The sequence below is a fragment of the Pogoniulus pusillus genome, chromosome 28, assembly GCF_015220805.1.
Source record: "Pogoniulus pusillus isolate bPogPus1 chromosome 28, bPogPus1.pri, whole genome shotgun sequence".
Lineage (NCBI taxonomy): Eukaryota > Metazoa > Chordata > Aves > Piciformes > Lybiidae > Pogoniulus > Pogoniulus pusillus.
Genome location: NC_087291.1, coordinates 10412327 through 10427931, shown reverse-complemented (window position 1 = coordinate 10427931; position 15605 = coordinate 10412327). Strand labels below are relative to the sequence as shown.

General features: G+C 41.5%; 1 protein-coding gene across 1 annotated transcript in view; it reads left to right on the top strand.

Annotated features, from left to right (window-relative positions):
- The window catches only part of ABCB5 (ATP binding cassette subfamily B member 5), a 37125-nt gene extending 21720 nt beyond the window's left edge, over window positions 1-15405 (top strand). Inside the window, exons 18-29 of the mRNA XM_064167242.1 lie at window positions 341-487; window positions 923-1027; window positions 1762-1839; window positions 2864-2947; window positions 5243-5446; window positions 6288-6388; window positions 7734-7874; window positions 8590-8746; window positions 11163-11360; window positions 12269-12475; window positions 13717-13863; window positions 14364-15405. Of these exons, the coding sequence (XP_064023312.1) occupies window positions 341-487; window positions 923-1027; window positions 1762-1839; window positions 2864-2947; window positions 5243-5446; window positions 6288-6388; window positions 7734-7874; window positions 8590-8746; window positions 11163-11360; window positions 12269-12475; window positions 13717-13863; window positions 14364-14561 (1767 nt within the window). The 3' untranslated portion in view covers window positions 14562-15405. The remainder of the gene's footprint in view (window positions 1-340; window positions 488-922; window positions 1028-1761; window positions 1840-2863; window positions 2948-5242; window positions 5447-6287; window positions 6389-7733; window positions 7875-8589; window positions 8747-11162; window positions 11361-12268; window positions 12476-13716; window positions 13864-14363) is intronic.
- Window positions 15406-15605: the final 200 nt, after the last annotated feature.

Here is a 15605-nt window from a genome sequence, read left to right as displayed (position 1 = left end):
AGACTTTTAGTTCTTTATAAAGATTCAAGTGTTAGTCACCCTTCATGGTGACCAGTCCTTTCTGCCTTCAAATGAACTGTCCTGGCCTTTCTTTCTTCATGACTTAGCCTTTTGTTACATTTTTTGCCTTCTAACTTTTACAGTGCAGTTGGAGTTCTAGGATCTGAAACGGCAAAGCTGCAGACACCCAGCATGTGTGCTCACCCTGAGTGCACAGAGACAGCTTTCAGTGGTTAACCAAGAGAGTTCAATGCTCAAAACCTAATGAACACCCACTGCCCAGGGAATTTCATGTTCTGCAGCTTTCCAAGGAAAACTTGCAGCTTTTGCTTTCCTGCAGGAAGAAAATCTCCCTGCTGTGCCTTACTCAAGAATCTTGGCTCTTAACAAACCCGAGTGGCTCTATGTCCTGCTGGGAGTGATTGCTGCTGCCATCTCAGGTGCAGTCCATCCTGCATTCGCTGTTATCTTTGGAAAAATTATTGGGGTAAGCTGTCAGGGTTTTTAGTTTGAATATGCAGTTTGCAGTCCTGAGCCTCCCTCCTACTCAATCAGGTCTCCTTATGTAAGACTGGATGCAATTAACTTCCAGTGAAAAACAGGTAAATGTTGAAGTGACCCTGCAGAGCCATAATCCAGTGGAACTGCATCTGACTAGCAGAGAAGAGGGGGAATACATTAGTGAGGTGTGGGTTACGTGGAAAGCTAAACTGTCTTCTGTCCCTCAGAGAGAATGTTGTCTGCTGACTGATTTCATGATTCAAGGTACTTGCTAGGCAGGATTGAAGTAGACAAGCTTCTTCAGATGAACCAACTGGTTGCATAAACCAACTGGTTGCATAAACCAACTGGTTGCATAAACCAACTGGCATTTATTGGCTGTGGACTCCACTTTTCATTTGTTTTTCTTTTCCTTGTGCAGGCTTTTCAAGAAAGAGATCCAGAAAAGAGGAGTAAGAACACTTTGGTGCTTTCTTTAATGTTTCTTTTACTTGGAGTGATTATCTTAGCAGCATACATAATCCAAGTAAGTGTCACTACACTGAAATGTTGGAAGTTCTTACCTCGAGGCTCCAGGTGTAACTCATATCAGTGCAGTCTAAGAAGCAAAATGCCATTCAGAGCTTGCAAAAATAAACAGGAGTCCAGGGTTCTTTCTGAGATATGTAGGCTTTATGGATGTGTTTGCTTTAAAGACATAATGGCTGTTGCCTTAAGTCAGCCTGTGAAGGTGACATGAATTCAGCAAGATTGAAATCAAAGCTGAGTTTGGTCTTAAATTTCAAAGTTCTGACAGTCTATAGACTTTTGCCAAAGAAAGTATAAATTAGACTTTTTCCATACATAGCAGATGGTGTTTTCCATACCACCATTTCTCCAAACTCCATTGTTTGCTGTCCTGACTGTTCCACAGCCTGCAGGAAACAGCTACTGCCTGTTGATGTCCATATCAGAAAATCCATTGGAAATACTGTTAGGAGTGAATATCTCTTGTAGTAGGGAGGGCAAGAACTGGATGGGTTGAATTGTCTTCTGGTGCATATGAATAAGGCTTTATAACAAAGCTCCTGCCTTCTTTACCATCTCACTTCCTTTCTGTGGGAAAATAGTTTCAGGTTCCAGGAATGTGAACGGCACTTTTCCCAAAGCTTATATATGCACAGGGGGTTGGAGACTTTTTGGTGTCATTGCTTTTGTTGTGTGGCTTTATAAATAGAGTTAAAGCATCAGATGAGAAAATGTGACTCTTTCTTCCCCCAGGGATTTATGTTTGGGAAGTCTGGAGAAATACTAACAATGAGACTGCGCTCTTTGTCCTTCAAAGCATTACTTCAGCAGGTATGAATTATGCAGCTAGGGTATCATGAAAGCCAGATGACTTTTGCAGCCTTACATGGGACGCATTGAGTTTTGATTCCATGGTCTGGAGAAAAGAAAACAAAACCACCTCTCTTCTGCCACCACCTTAGAGGAAAAACTACAACTTTTCTGAAAATGTCCTAATCCATATTTTGCAATTTGGCTCAGTGCTGCTGCTGCAAGCAGCCTAATTTTTGCAGGAGTGTGATTGCAAATGTGCATATTTCTGGCATGTTAATGTGCACAGTTTGCAGCTGTCTGTCTACAAGGATGGCCAGAAAAGTTTAACTTGCCTTTGCATGGGTGTTCATGATGCAAGTAGGTAATATGTAGATTTAAATCTAATCTGTTTAGTTAGGTAGATTTAAATCTACATACTGCAATCCATAGCAAATGGACCATCTGATAAACTTGCTGAAGAAAATGATTCAAGCTTTACCCTATTGCATCAAGAATTACGCATGGAAAAAGTAAGGTTACTGCTATTAAAGCCTCTGGACAAGAAGCTGTGTGTTCATAGGAACATCTGAAAGAGATAGGAGAGGGGAAATAGTGATTAAAAGCAACCAACCTGCCCATAGCCTTTGGAGGCAAAGGGTCCTCGTTTCCTTAGTGTGTGTACAAAAGCAGATAATGCACTGCTCGTCTATAGTTAGTGTAAGAAGAGAATTGTTGATGTCTTCAGGCCCAAGGAAGAATTGAGAAAAAAAGGTTTGTAATCACAAATGTCTAAATAGGTCCATCTAGAAGAAGACCACTCAACACTTTGATTGAAAACAATGAGATATTCACCAAAAAAGGCTTTATTAATCTTTTTTTTTCCTTCTGGTTTTCTTGAAGGATGCTGACTACAAATGCAAATACTGCAGTTAGCCATTGTGACTTGTACTTCCATTTCCCTGTATACTACCTGAGCTGGAAATGTCTGTTCATTTGATTAGTAATCTTGAAATGTGGTAAGAACTTGTAAATACTTTTTAAAGAAACATTTAATGTCTTGCAGGAGATTGGATGGTATGATGATCAGAAGAATGCTGTTGGTGTTTTGCTAACTAGGCTTGCTACAGATGCTTCCCAAGTCAAAGGGGTATGTTGAGTCTTTTGTGTGTATCTGTGTGCTTTTGAAATGATTTTTTCCTTACAAATACTAATTGCAATTAAGGGACACTGAGATTATTTCAGAAGTAATTACCTTACCTGATTTACTACCTTATTTTCACAAGGTAGTAAATCTACTTCACACACTGTCAGATGCATTCACACAGTATGCTGTTGACACCCCTTGTAAATGGCTTTCCAGATGATAATTTATGGGAACTATCAAAAATCCAGCAGATGGTCATGTACCTTTCTCCTTGCAAGTCTTTATGCTAAGCATATAATAGCTGTAGACCACTTCACCACACAAAGTGAAATCTTCATATGTGCTAGGGATCAGAATCAGTGGACCCTGGATTTTTACACTCTGTGACAGCTGTCAGCTGGCTGCTGTGAAGAGATCTGTTGATGATACAAAACCTTAGTGAGCTTAATGAAGGAAACTCACCAAATTTGCTTCACATGCAAGCACAACAAATAGTGAGAAGCATTCTAGCATTAATAAAGAACACAGGGATGGTGATGGCCATGGGAGAGAATGACTCAAGGTGCTGCTTTGGGAGAAGTGGCCACTGCATACTGGCAAGGTCCACACAATTCCTACTATCACTCACCTCAGCACTAGTGCTTGACAATGTGCCAAATGTCTCTCCTCCTTCCCTTCTCCTTGAGGGGAATTAAAACAAAGAACAAAGAAAAATCACTGCAGAACTTGTAGGGGGAAAGATTATTTTTTTTTAAAGGTAGTTTTGTTTTCTTCACCATTTGCTGAGTTTAAAAGGGCTTTGATGTATATTTTTCAGTCTTCACAGACTTTTTTTTGTTGCTCTGCTGTCATTTTAACTTGTGAGCTTTGAGTGAGAAAATAACCTTTGGCAAAACTGAAGTCACCTTGAACTTTCAAAGTGCCGGTTTGTTTCAGTGACGTTGAACTACGTCAAAGCAGCAGCAAGGAGGTGTGCACAGGGTTCTCTAACTAAAAAGGCCAACTAAGGGCATGAATTGCTCTCCAAAGCTATTGTGTTTTCTGGAGCACTACAGAGTGTCTGTAAGTAAGCAGCATGCTGTGCTAGCTGAAGTTTTCCAAATCCATCTTTATGTGCAGCCTCTAGAACATATGGCAACAATTCACCTTGGCATTGGTTTCATTATTACTATTTTAAATTTTATTGAACAAGAAAAGCCTTTTCAAGGCAGGAAAGTCCTTGGCAAAAAGGAGAAGAATTTTTGCTTTCCGCCCAAGTCTCTTTTTATTTCTTTCCCTTTTTCCATCAAGCCAAATTTTGGAAGATGAAGTATTTCCACAAAGCTGTTTTCAGACCTTCTTTCTGCAGACCAGAGCCCACCCGGATGCTTGATGCTAATCACCTCTCAGTTTAAAAGTTCTTGATGGAAAGGTTACATGGGCTGGGAAGAGACAGGAGGTCTTCAGTATGAATTCATATTTCTCCTCACTTGTTATCCCACTGAGATAAAGCATTTCTGCAGGGTGGCCAAATCCAGATGTTTTTCCTGAGAACTCAGCCCCAGCTGCAGTAGTGTGAGAACCTGACAATGAGTAGTTTCCATCAGGGGGGATGGGTTAGTGGATGGTTGTTGTCAGAATGAAGGCCCTTTTGCTTAATGCTGGGAACCCAACTACCAGTCTGTCCTACCGTGACAGTGGCCCCACTCTTCTGTACCTCAGGCAGTATGAGAAGTTCTGGATAACTATTTCATTAAATAATCACCAAGCCCACCTGCTCAGACTCTCTACACCTATCTGAAAGGACCTTGTGGAGAGGTTGATGCTGCTCCCTTCTCACAGGTCATTAGCAGTAGAACAGGAGGCAATGGCCTCAAGTTGCAGCAGGGTAGGTTTAAACTGGACATTAGGAATTTTTTCTTCTAAGGGAAAGTGGTCAGACATTAGAATGGGCTGCCCAAGGAGGCAGTTAGTCACCAATTCTAGATGCCTTTAAAGGTTGTTTAGGTGTGGTGCTCGAGGATATGGTTTAGGGTTGAACTTTGTAGAGTAGGGTTGATGTTTACACTTGACGACTCCAAGGATCTTTTCCAGCCTGAATGATTCTGTGACTGCTCGAAGGCCTGAAAGCTGGCAGGTAGGAGGAATATCTAGGAACAGTTACATAAGTAGAAGCATGATGTCTGCACACGTGACCATGCATGGGTTCATGTGCCAGCTGAAACACTGCCTTGGCTGTGCAGCAATTGGAAGCGGTGACGTAAGTAACAAAGAAAAAATCTAATGACAGATTTTTGGGGGTTTCTGGGGTTTTCTTAGGCAACAGGAAGCCGACTTGGACTGGTGGCTATGACTGTCTTTACCCTTCTGACTGCCATCATTATTGCTTTTGTCTACGACTGGCAGCTAACGTTGCTTGTCCTGGCCTGCGTTCCTTTCCATATTGCTGCAAATGCCGTGAACGTTAGCTCTATGTCTGGTCATGCTGCAAAAGATCAAAAAGCTTTGGAAGAGGCTGGAAGAGTAAGTTCTCCAATTTTAACTACGGGGCTATGGTGTGAGATCACTTTAAGTAAGCTATATTATAGCTGACTCAGTTATCCAAGATAAATCAAGATGGGAGAGGAGAGGATAGGACAGAATGGGAGATGAAAGGAATGTTTATATATCCCCAAGAAAAGCAAAACACAGATAATAAAAACCATCTGTAAATTAGGCTATAAAAATGCATTTGAAAGCCTCCATAGCAGATATCTGGGCAGAAATAACTGTTAACAGCAGCAGCACTGGCACTGGTGTGCCTTATGCCTAGGGTAAGAAGTGTAGTTCTACACTGCTCAGTGTTGTGGCCAGAATCATTGCAGGGCTGAGCCACCAAGCTCTGACATTGCTATTCTTTTGTCTCATCATAGAATGCAAACCATTAATGCTCTCAAGAATTTCAGGGCATTGTGTTCATTCACATGATAGCACTGTTCAGGAGAAGGTAGTCCATGTGTAAGTGCAAACTGTGCCCAAACGACTGAGATTTGTTCTTATTTTAATAATTAGGGTTTAATTCATTGGGATCATAATCCACAGCCTGGAGCAAAGGAGCTGCTGATGCTTCCTGTGTGCAGGTCCAAGGTTCTCAACTCAAATACATTGTTGGATTCAGCTCCACCTTGTCTTGTGACTGTGGAGTGAACAATCTCATTTCTCTGGACTTTGCTTAACCTGATAATAAACCTCAATCTCCCCTCTCAGGCAAGAGTTTTCTGATCTCAAATAGTAAGTGCAGGAAGGAGACCAAGTGTTTAGGAGATAACATTATGGATAGCATTTGTTAGAAACTATATCACATTTCATTTATCTCCCAATTTAGATTGCAACAGAATCTGTTGAAAACATCAGAACTGTGGCTTCACTGACCAGGGAAGAAACATTTTATGAAAGATATATTACTAGTTTGGATGGTCCATACAGGTGGGATATTTATTTTTGTCATTCTGTCTTTGTACACTTTAGCCTTTCAGATTCATTGTGGATTCATGTCTTTCGAGCTATCCAATACCCAAATGATTGGAAAGGACATTATGTAAATGATGTTGGTTCTGAAATTTGTTCACTTGGTATATTTTAATACACATTCTTAAATGCAAAGCAAAAAAAAATATATTTATGGGAATTATCTTTTTATTATGCAAATTCTCTGCTATGCACAGTCCATTACAGAATGTTGCTTGCCTGTGTATGCTTGTAGTGCAGGACATACAACCACTCCATTTCAGTGTATTGCATTGACAGTGGTTAACTCAGGAACTGGCAGTTAACTCCCATACCACACCCTTTATAATATAAACCAGTTTTATTCCCCTCATGACTGTGAAACCTTCAAATGAACTTCATCTATTTCCCTTTTTTGACCAGCTGCTTTGCACTGACCTGTCTCCACTGAAACACATTTGAATCACCAGGGATGTCAGATTTTTCTGGCTTCATTTTATTTAAACAAGATAGCAAAAAAATCTAATATTGTGGGTTTTTTCTTCCTTCAAAATAACTAATGTAACAGAAGGAGTTGAAAATTCTGCATTGTATAATCTGTTCTCAGCCAACACAATGTTAAACTCAGTGTATGATGAACTGGTAATACACCAGATATGGCCAGGATGCTTGCCTGGGCTGTCAAAGGTCTCTGATTTACAGCTCAGACTAGAAAGGAGATTTCTGTTTCCTCAGGGAGCATCCTAAACCACGAGGTCAGAAAGTCCTCCATATTCTGATTACAGCATGCATTCAATTATCTGCACAAAATGAAACTTCTCCAAAAGGAAGGATTGAGAAATAGAGGCTTAGTCTGAATCTCTGTGGGGATATCCAGCAATATGTCCCTGCACTGAATCAGGATGAGAGGGCTCTGCTCAGATGGGGAAACCTGGCAGAAGCCCACAGGCAGCTCTGAGGCTGGGCTGGAGCCTGCTTGTTTTCTCAATAAAAAGGATCATAGTTATTACATTTTCTTGTTTAACTGCCCCAGTGACCTGCCCTGCTGTGGAAAAGCAAAGGAAGAGATACAGGCTAGCATAACTGAGGATGAGGAAGCTCATTGCTTTCTGTCCTAAGGGCACTTCTGTGTCAGGATGCTTTTGGGCTCTGGCAGGGGTTGTTTGAGGGCGTTAATACGTTCTGGGCTGATCTGTTGTGGTTTTAGGAGGGGTGAGCTGTATTTCTTGAACTTTAACCCAGAAATCTGTCCATCATCCCCCTCCCAGCCAGTGTCTGCTGTGTGTTTTACAAGTTATTTATGGATGGTCTCTTCCTTTATCAGGCTTGCTCTGACAAAAGCCCCTTTGTATGGATTTACCTATGGAGTATCTCAGTCTGCTGAATTCTTTATTAATGCAGCAGTCTTCAGATTTGGGGCATGGCTCATTGCCCACTGTCTGACCAACTTTGAAAATGTATTTATGTGAGTATGCTTTGTAAAATCTTGTTTGGCTTTTTGAAAATCAATGCATGGGATGATGATATCAATGCATGCAAATGATCTCATCCCCTTACAGGGCACAGAGGTTCAGCAATTCACTCTGCTTGGGAGTGCAGTTTGGGCAGAAGGGCTGCTTTGGGCAAAGGTGTACCTTTGGGCAGTGAATGCCCAAAGCTTGTGGCTGTGTTCATGATGCCTACTCTGAGGAGCTCTTTGTTGTTTAACGTTCCTTCCAGGCAGAGAGTATTACATAGAGAAGTGATGTGACATCACCCCCTCATCTATAAAGTAGTTATAGGCACAAATAGAACTTCATTGTACTGGATGACATTTCAGGGGTGTGAGGAACTCCAGGAATATCATAAAGAAGCTAAAGACCTTTATCCCAAAGGTTTGTTTTACATATGAGGAACACTGTGGTGGGTTGGGAACCTCCAACCCCCCTCCAATCAAAATTTCTCTCATAGCAACTGGATGATCTTGGAGGCCTCTTCCAATATGGTAGATTCTATGAATAATACAGACTTTATCATTATGTTCTTTTTACAACCAATGATCTAATTTAGTTAGATTCTGCACTGAACTTTGAGGAAAGTACCACTTTCTCTTATTAGGATATTCCAATAAGCCTTAAACCACTACAATCACAATACATTGTACTACCTGAAACTAATGCCGCTTGGTCTTTTCTCTTTAGAGTCTTCTCTTCTATCATGTTTGCAACTACGAACGTGGGTCAGTCTGCTTCCCTAGCACCAGATTTTGGCAAAGCTAAAGTGTCAGCTCAAAGAATCTTTCAACTTTTGGACAGAAAACCTGTCACTCACAGCTGTAGTGAAGAAGGTGAAAAATTGGTAAGGCGTTTGAGGTGGAGCCAATTGATGTTTTGGGGTTGGTTGGTTTGTTTTTCAGAAACAATGCTGAGGCAAACCACATTAGCAATGCTTTGTTGCCTGAAATTATTCATAAGTAATTTTTTTTGCATATTGCAAAAGACAGGCACTGTATAAAAGACTGGTGGTGATTTGTTTTTTTTTTTAATGGATCATACTATTTCTGGTTTTCAATCAGAAATGCATAGCCTTAGATGTAGGTTTGTTCTGAATGACCTCAACCAAATACTTTTCATTCTACCCACCCACACCTTAAGTGGTTTCAGGAAAACACTGGCAATGTCACTTCTACTAACAGGTGTGTTGCATTTGTAGGGGTTTACAGGAGAGATAAAACACAAATGCATTTTTCTACTCTTTCTGTATACCAGAGAGGCTGGATCCTTCAGAAACAGAGCAGCTTTGCCAAAACCATCTTCTTACAACAGTGGAAACTCTTACAAGTTCTTCTCCCAGGCAACCAGCAATAGAACAAGGGGACACAGTCTCAAATTGTGCCAGGGGAAGTATAGGCTGGATGTTAGGAGGAAGTTCTTGCCAGAGAGAGTGATTGGCATTGGAATAGGCTGCCCAGGGAGGTGGAGTCACTGTCCCTGGAGGTGTTCAAGCAAAGCCTGGATGAGGCACTTGGTGCCATGGTCTGGTTGACTGGATAGGGCTGGGTGCTAGGTTGGACTGAATGATCTTGGAGGTCTCTTCCAACCTGGTTGATTCTATGATTCTGAGCATGAAATGTACTCCTGTGAATTCAAAGCTAACTTGAGTAATAATCTATTTTGCACCAATTTTCTGAAGAAGGAACCACAACCACCAAAAAAAGGCAAAACAACTTTAAAAAAAAAAAAAAGCACAATTCCAAAAATGCCTCATGTCTAAACCAAAACTGTCCTTAAGGAAATTGACTTCAGCACTCATCAAATTTCTGCATTAAATGCTTTCAGTTTACATAATCTGGAAGGATTACATTTACACATCCATCTAAGTTTAAAATGAACTTTCCATGTAGGTTTTAGATGGTAGCACTTACTCAGGAAGCCATAATCCAGGTTCTATAACTTCAAGCTTATACCCAGGGTTTTCAGCATTTAAAAGTTTTGAGCACCTATCCTCTTGAACACAGTTCCTCCAGCATAGGTGTTTAAAGTTTTGGCAGAAGCTCCTGGTAAGATAAAACTGCAGTGAAAATATTTCTGGTATAAACTGGACTTGAATACCAGGGATACCTCTGACTTAGCAAAGCTTTGAGCCTATTGCATCACATCACCAGCTGGTGTCAAAGCACTGTTATTAGTGGTGCCCCTATTATGCACATAGGGCTGGCTCCTACCCCAAACAGGACAGTCAATTACCTTAGTTCATGCCACCTTTCTTCCACTTGTGCTTTGAAATCTACCTGCCTAGAATGTCTGACTAACAACCATCACTGTCTTTTAGAATGCAGCTTGTCCTGCATGCCTGCAAATTGCTTGCTGGAGAATTCAGCTCTGTTATCTTAATAGCTCATCTTGACCTTGTGTTACATTTGATCAAATTGTGCTACCTGCAGTGTGAGATTAGGAAAGCAAATGCTGTAGATTATATCAAGAGGAGAAGTGCCTCAATTACATGTGTCAGAAATGAAAAATATTAATGTTATTTATCTAAAGATTTCACAGTTGAAGTAAAAAAATCAATGACAGAGATGAAGAAAACTGTTGCCCAGAAGAATCTACCAACTTAACATCTGCAGATAATCCCATAAATAATGCTACATGAAATCTAATGTTGTGTAAAAGAACTTCAAAAGCAATTTTGAAAACACCTTCCCAAACTTTCCTGTCAGTTCTTTCACTGTAAAAATGAAGTCTTGCAAGTGTTATTGTGCTTGAAGCTAATAAATGCCCACTTGAGCATGTGAACTTGAGCAGAGAAGGGTGACGAGGCTGGTGAGAGGCCTTGAGCACAGCCCTACGAGGAGAGGCTGAGGGAGCTGGGATTGGTTAGCCTGGAGAAGAGGAGGCTCAGAGGTGACCTTTTTGCTGTCTACAACTACCTGAAGGGTGTTTGTGGCCAGGAGGAGGTTGCTCTCTTCTCTCAGGTGGCCAGCACCAGAATGAGAGGACACAGCCTCAGGCTGTGCCAGGGGAGATTTAGGCTGGAGGTGAGGAGAAAGTTCTTCACTGAGAGAGTCATTGGACACTGGAATGGGCTGCCCTGGGGAGGTGGTGGAGTCGCCTGTCCCTGGAGCTGTTCAAGGCAGGATTGGACGTGGCACTTGGTGCCATGGTCTGGCCTTGAGCTCTGTGGTGAAGGGTTGGACTTGATGATCTGTGAGGTCTCTTCCAATCCTAATAATACTGTGATACTGTGATACTGTGAACTCTCTGTTACTTTCCAGAGCAATTTTGAAGGCAACATTGAGTTCAGAAACGTCCATTTCGTATACCCAACAAGGCCAGAAGTTCAAGTTTTGCAAGGACTCAACCTGAAGGTTAACAAAGGACAGACTCTGGCATTAGTAGGCAGCAGCGGCTGTGGCAAAAGTACATCCATTCAGCTCCTGCAGAGATTTTATGACCCTGCGGAAGGACAAGTGGTAAAAATAGACTTGTGTGGCTATTAATAGTAATTAAATCTACAGAACTCTTTATCTTCCAAGGTTTCAGATGCTTTAGACAACCCCGGCAATATCTCTGGCAAGACATCCTTATTTAGAGATGTGGGCTACTGAGATGATGGCTCCAGTGGAGCTGTAGACAACCTCAAGAACCCTGTCACTGGCTGCCTTGTGCATTTGTCACACACACCAGTGGCACCTGTGCTGGCACAGTGTGCTGGCTCAGGGTGCAGGTCTCATCAAGGAAGAGAATGAGCAGGTGGTCAGACTGTGTTGCCTCCTCAAAGCTGCTCACAGCCTGGTCGCACAGGGACATAAAGTTCATGTCACTCGCTTGTTGGTGTGTAAGTCATCTCAATCTCACTGATAGGAATTAACACATAGAGACAGACATTGCAGATCAGATAATGCAGATACAGTACTACACCACTGTCAGAATGTTGCAACAGGGTTTTTGATGCAATCTCCTTCAATGGGTGTAGAAAAATCTTTAAACCTCTTTGGAGATTTCACAATTGAGTTAAAAGCCTACAGCTAGGAATTTTTACTGTTATGTTCAGCCTCAGGGACAGGCTTTCTCATGAGGTTCCCAATGCTTCTTGTGGCCAGTAGGGCTGGAGAGACTGCAGGAGTAGCCTGAAATCTGTGCTCTGTCTGTTGGCAAATGGAAGCAAACACACACAGAGAGAATTAAAAACTAATGAAAGGAAACATTTCATCTACAGTGCTGGGTTTTTTCCATTTTGCATGCAAAGTTTACTTGATTTCAGCTGGGAATCTGACATGTAACAGGCTTCCTATTACAATTTGTGTTTCCTGTTTACAGTCTGTATCTGTGGATGAGCTCTGTAGTCAACTTGGCATCATTTTTCTGTTGCTCTTTCCAGTTAGCAGATGGGTTTGATACCAGATCTTTGCATTTACAATGGCTGAGGTCCAGACTGGGCCTGGTGTCGCAGGAGCCTATCTTGTTTGACTGCAGCATTGCTGAAAACATTCAGTACGGAGACAACAGCAGAGTGGTTAGTCAGAAAGAGATTGAAGAAGCAGCTAAGGCAGCAAATATTCATGCCTTCATTGAAAAACTGCCAGAGGTAAGAGAGAGTGATGTTCACAGTGAAACTGGGCATTTGGAATCATATGGAAAAAATCTAGGTAGTGCTCCCTTATAGAGATCAAATTAAAACTATGTATTTTTGTTTCCCTTAATGGAGAAGAGTGTAAAACTTATGTTAAAAACTATCAGTGTGTTTCAAGCTTAAAATCCTTATTTTGTTCAAAAAAAAACCCTCCATTGCTTCCATTAATATAGTAGTAGATACAACAGCCTACAGGGGAGGGGAATAATGGGACATTCTAGCTACAAATAGTGTACATAGTTGTGCCAGGGGAGGTCTAGGCTGGATGTTAGGAGAGAGTTCTTGCCAGAGAGAGTGATTGGCATTGGAATGGGCTGCCCAGGGAGGTGGTGGAGTCATCGTCCCTGGGGGTGTTTAAAAAAAACCTGGATGAGGCACTTAGTGCCATGGTCTGGTTGATTGGCTAGGGCTGGGTGCTAGGTTGGACCGGCTGATCTTGGAGGTCTCTTGCAACCTGGTTGATTCTATGATTCTAAATAAGTCCCCATAATTTCTTTAGTATTTTTTTTGACAGCTGAAACTTCTTAAGTTACTCTGAGAAACTGAATTCTTTTAGAAAAAAATAAGCTAAAGCTCAGAGTTCTATTTCTAATTGGATGGGCACACACAGAGAGTGTTGCTTCACAAATATGAAGGGGCAATAAATCAAAAATTAATGACATGGCATTTGACCTTCCTGCTTGCCAAGAATTTGATTCTAACAAGGAAAAATGCTTTGATGGTTTGTGTTCACTCTAGTGCTGTATAACTTGAAAGTGGTGTGATGTTGCTGAAAAATACTTCATCTTCATTACTACTAATGATATTTGAGATTTTTTTAGTCACAAGTAGCAGGGGATCAAGTTCTTCATTCATATGTCAGTAAGCATTAAATCTCTAATTACTCTCATGATCATATGCTCATGGCCAGAAGCCTGTGGACACCATATTGCTGTATGACTGAGGGTATCACTCAAGTTCTATCCTAGTCTTTGGGGAAGTAGATTTTCAGACCAGGTATAAATGTGGGGCTGTATATATAACTATTTACGCTAGAGGTGTTTATGAAACCTTAGCTTTATTAAAACCACTTGCTCTGTTCTTGCCTTCCAAGATGGAAATACCTAATGACTTTTACAGCCTCACATAAAACTTTACTTTTCTAATCTTCCTTCTCTAAGAGTATTCACAGGCCTTGTTTAATTTTTAACATCCAGAAATACAACACCCGAGTGGGTGAGAAAGGAACACAACTTTCTGGAGGTCAGAAGCAAAGAATAGCCATTGCCCGTGCGCTGGTTCGTAATCCTGCCGTTCTGCTTCTGGATGAAGCTACCTCTGCTCTTGACACAGAAAGTGAAAAGGTGAGTAATGACTAGTATGTGAAATACATATGTCTATGTATGTGGCTGGTTGGTTTCTGTAGCATAAAACCAACACTTGGCAAATGCTCAGCTGTGAAATAACAAGAGAGATGTGTTCCAGTAGTTTTTCCACTTGTGAATCAAACCATGCTAGGAAGTTGTGCACCTCTACTAAATAAAAGAAGTAAGAAAAAAACAAAACTTTAAGTAAAAAACAGTGTGGGGAGCTAATGCTCTTCATCTATGCTTCTACTAGCTGTATGTGATGGTAAATACTGAATTTGCAATCTGGATGCCCAAGAACCTAGCTGGGTCAGTGTCTCATGCTCATCTGCTCAGTCTCACTGACCTCAGTGAGAAATCCATTGACTAAGAATCTCATGTATGCACTGACTTGCATATCTGCAGGAAATATGCTCAGGTGACAAGAAAAGGTAAATCAGATGTAGTTCTTGTGACAAGTAAAACACTAACAGCATTTTCTTGACATCTGTGTGCAGATAGTCCAGAAAGCTCTGGATAATGCCCGGCAAGGTCGAACCTGCATTGTCATTGCTCACCGCTTGACGACTGTACAGACTGCAGACATCATTGCAGTGATCCAGAATGGCAGGGTGGTTGAGCAGGGCACCCACAGCCAGTTAATGGCAAAGGAAGGACAATACTATGCCCTTGTAAATGCACAAGTCTCTCACTAGTACTGACTGCAGATTGGTTTTCATTGTTTTATTATTACTGTTTTTTTTTTTCCCTGGAAAGACATGAAAAGCTCATGGAGAATTGATGGTGGCCCTGCTCTGTCAGCACAGACACAGCCACGTGCTGCAGCCTGGTTGCTCTATCTAGTGTATTTCTCACCCTACACGCTCTGGAGATGAGCAGTGCATGCCCTTGGGTGAGTCATGAAAGATGCACAGGGATCTGCCAGAGGCTGAATCTGTTGCGCAGTTTTGGGGATTATGTGAGCTGGAAGGAGCCAGATCTGGAGTCATATCAGAGTCATGCCATTTACATCATGACTTAGATGGGACACCCTGTTCTCCTTGTCCCTCTCAAACCTTAGGCCATACCAGGGCATCAGTATGACAGAGGTTAAGCATCATGCATAACCAGTGAACTGGTGCTTGTGCTTGTCCCTTGGGTTTCTTCACTAGCCACAAGCATCTGTAAAGTCTTCTTAATTAAAGGTTGCTGTCAATCCTTAATGAGCACTGAGGCTCCAAATAAAGACATTTGCATCAAACTGAGATTAGATCTGTGGGTTCTACACTTTCTGCCCCATCTCTAATGCTGCTGTTTCACATTCCTTGGAGAGCCAGTGCCCAGTTTCCAACAGTGATTGTAATAGTGACTAACTTTCCATGTAAACTGACACAAAAGATACCATGCTTTTCTTTAGTGGTTTTTGGTTTAATCACTCTTTACATGCATCAGAATTCTTACAGGAGAGCAGAGGTGGTTCCTTTTGGAGCAGACTTACATCAGCCATGTAAATAGCTTTCCTTAAAAGAAAAAATAAAGAAGAAAAAAAGAAAATTAAAAGCAGTTTTCAGTGTGAAATCTTTTATATTGAGTAGACACTGTGAGGGTGACAAAGCAGTGTAACAAGCTGCCCAGAGAGGTTGTGGAGTCTCCTTCTCTGGAAATGTACAAAAGCTGCCTGGATGCATTCCTGTGTTACCTACCCAGACCTGAGTAAGGTGTTTGACTCTGTCCCACATGACATCCTAGTAACCAAACTA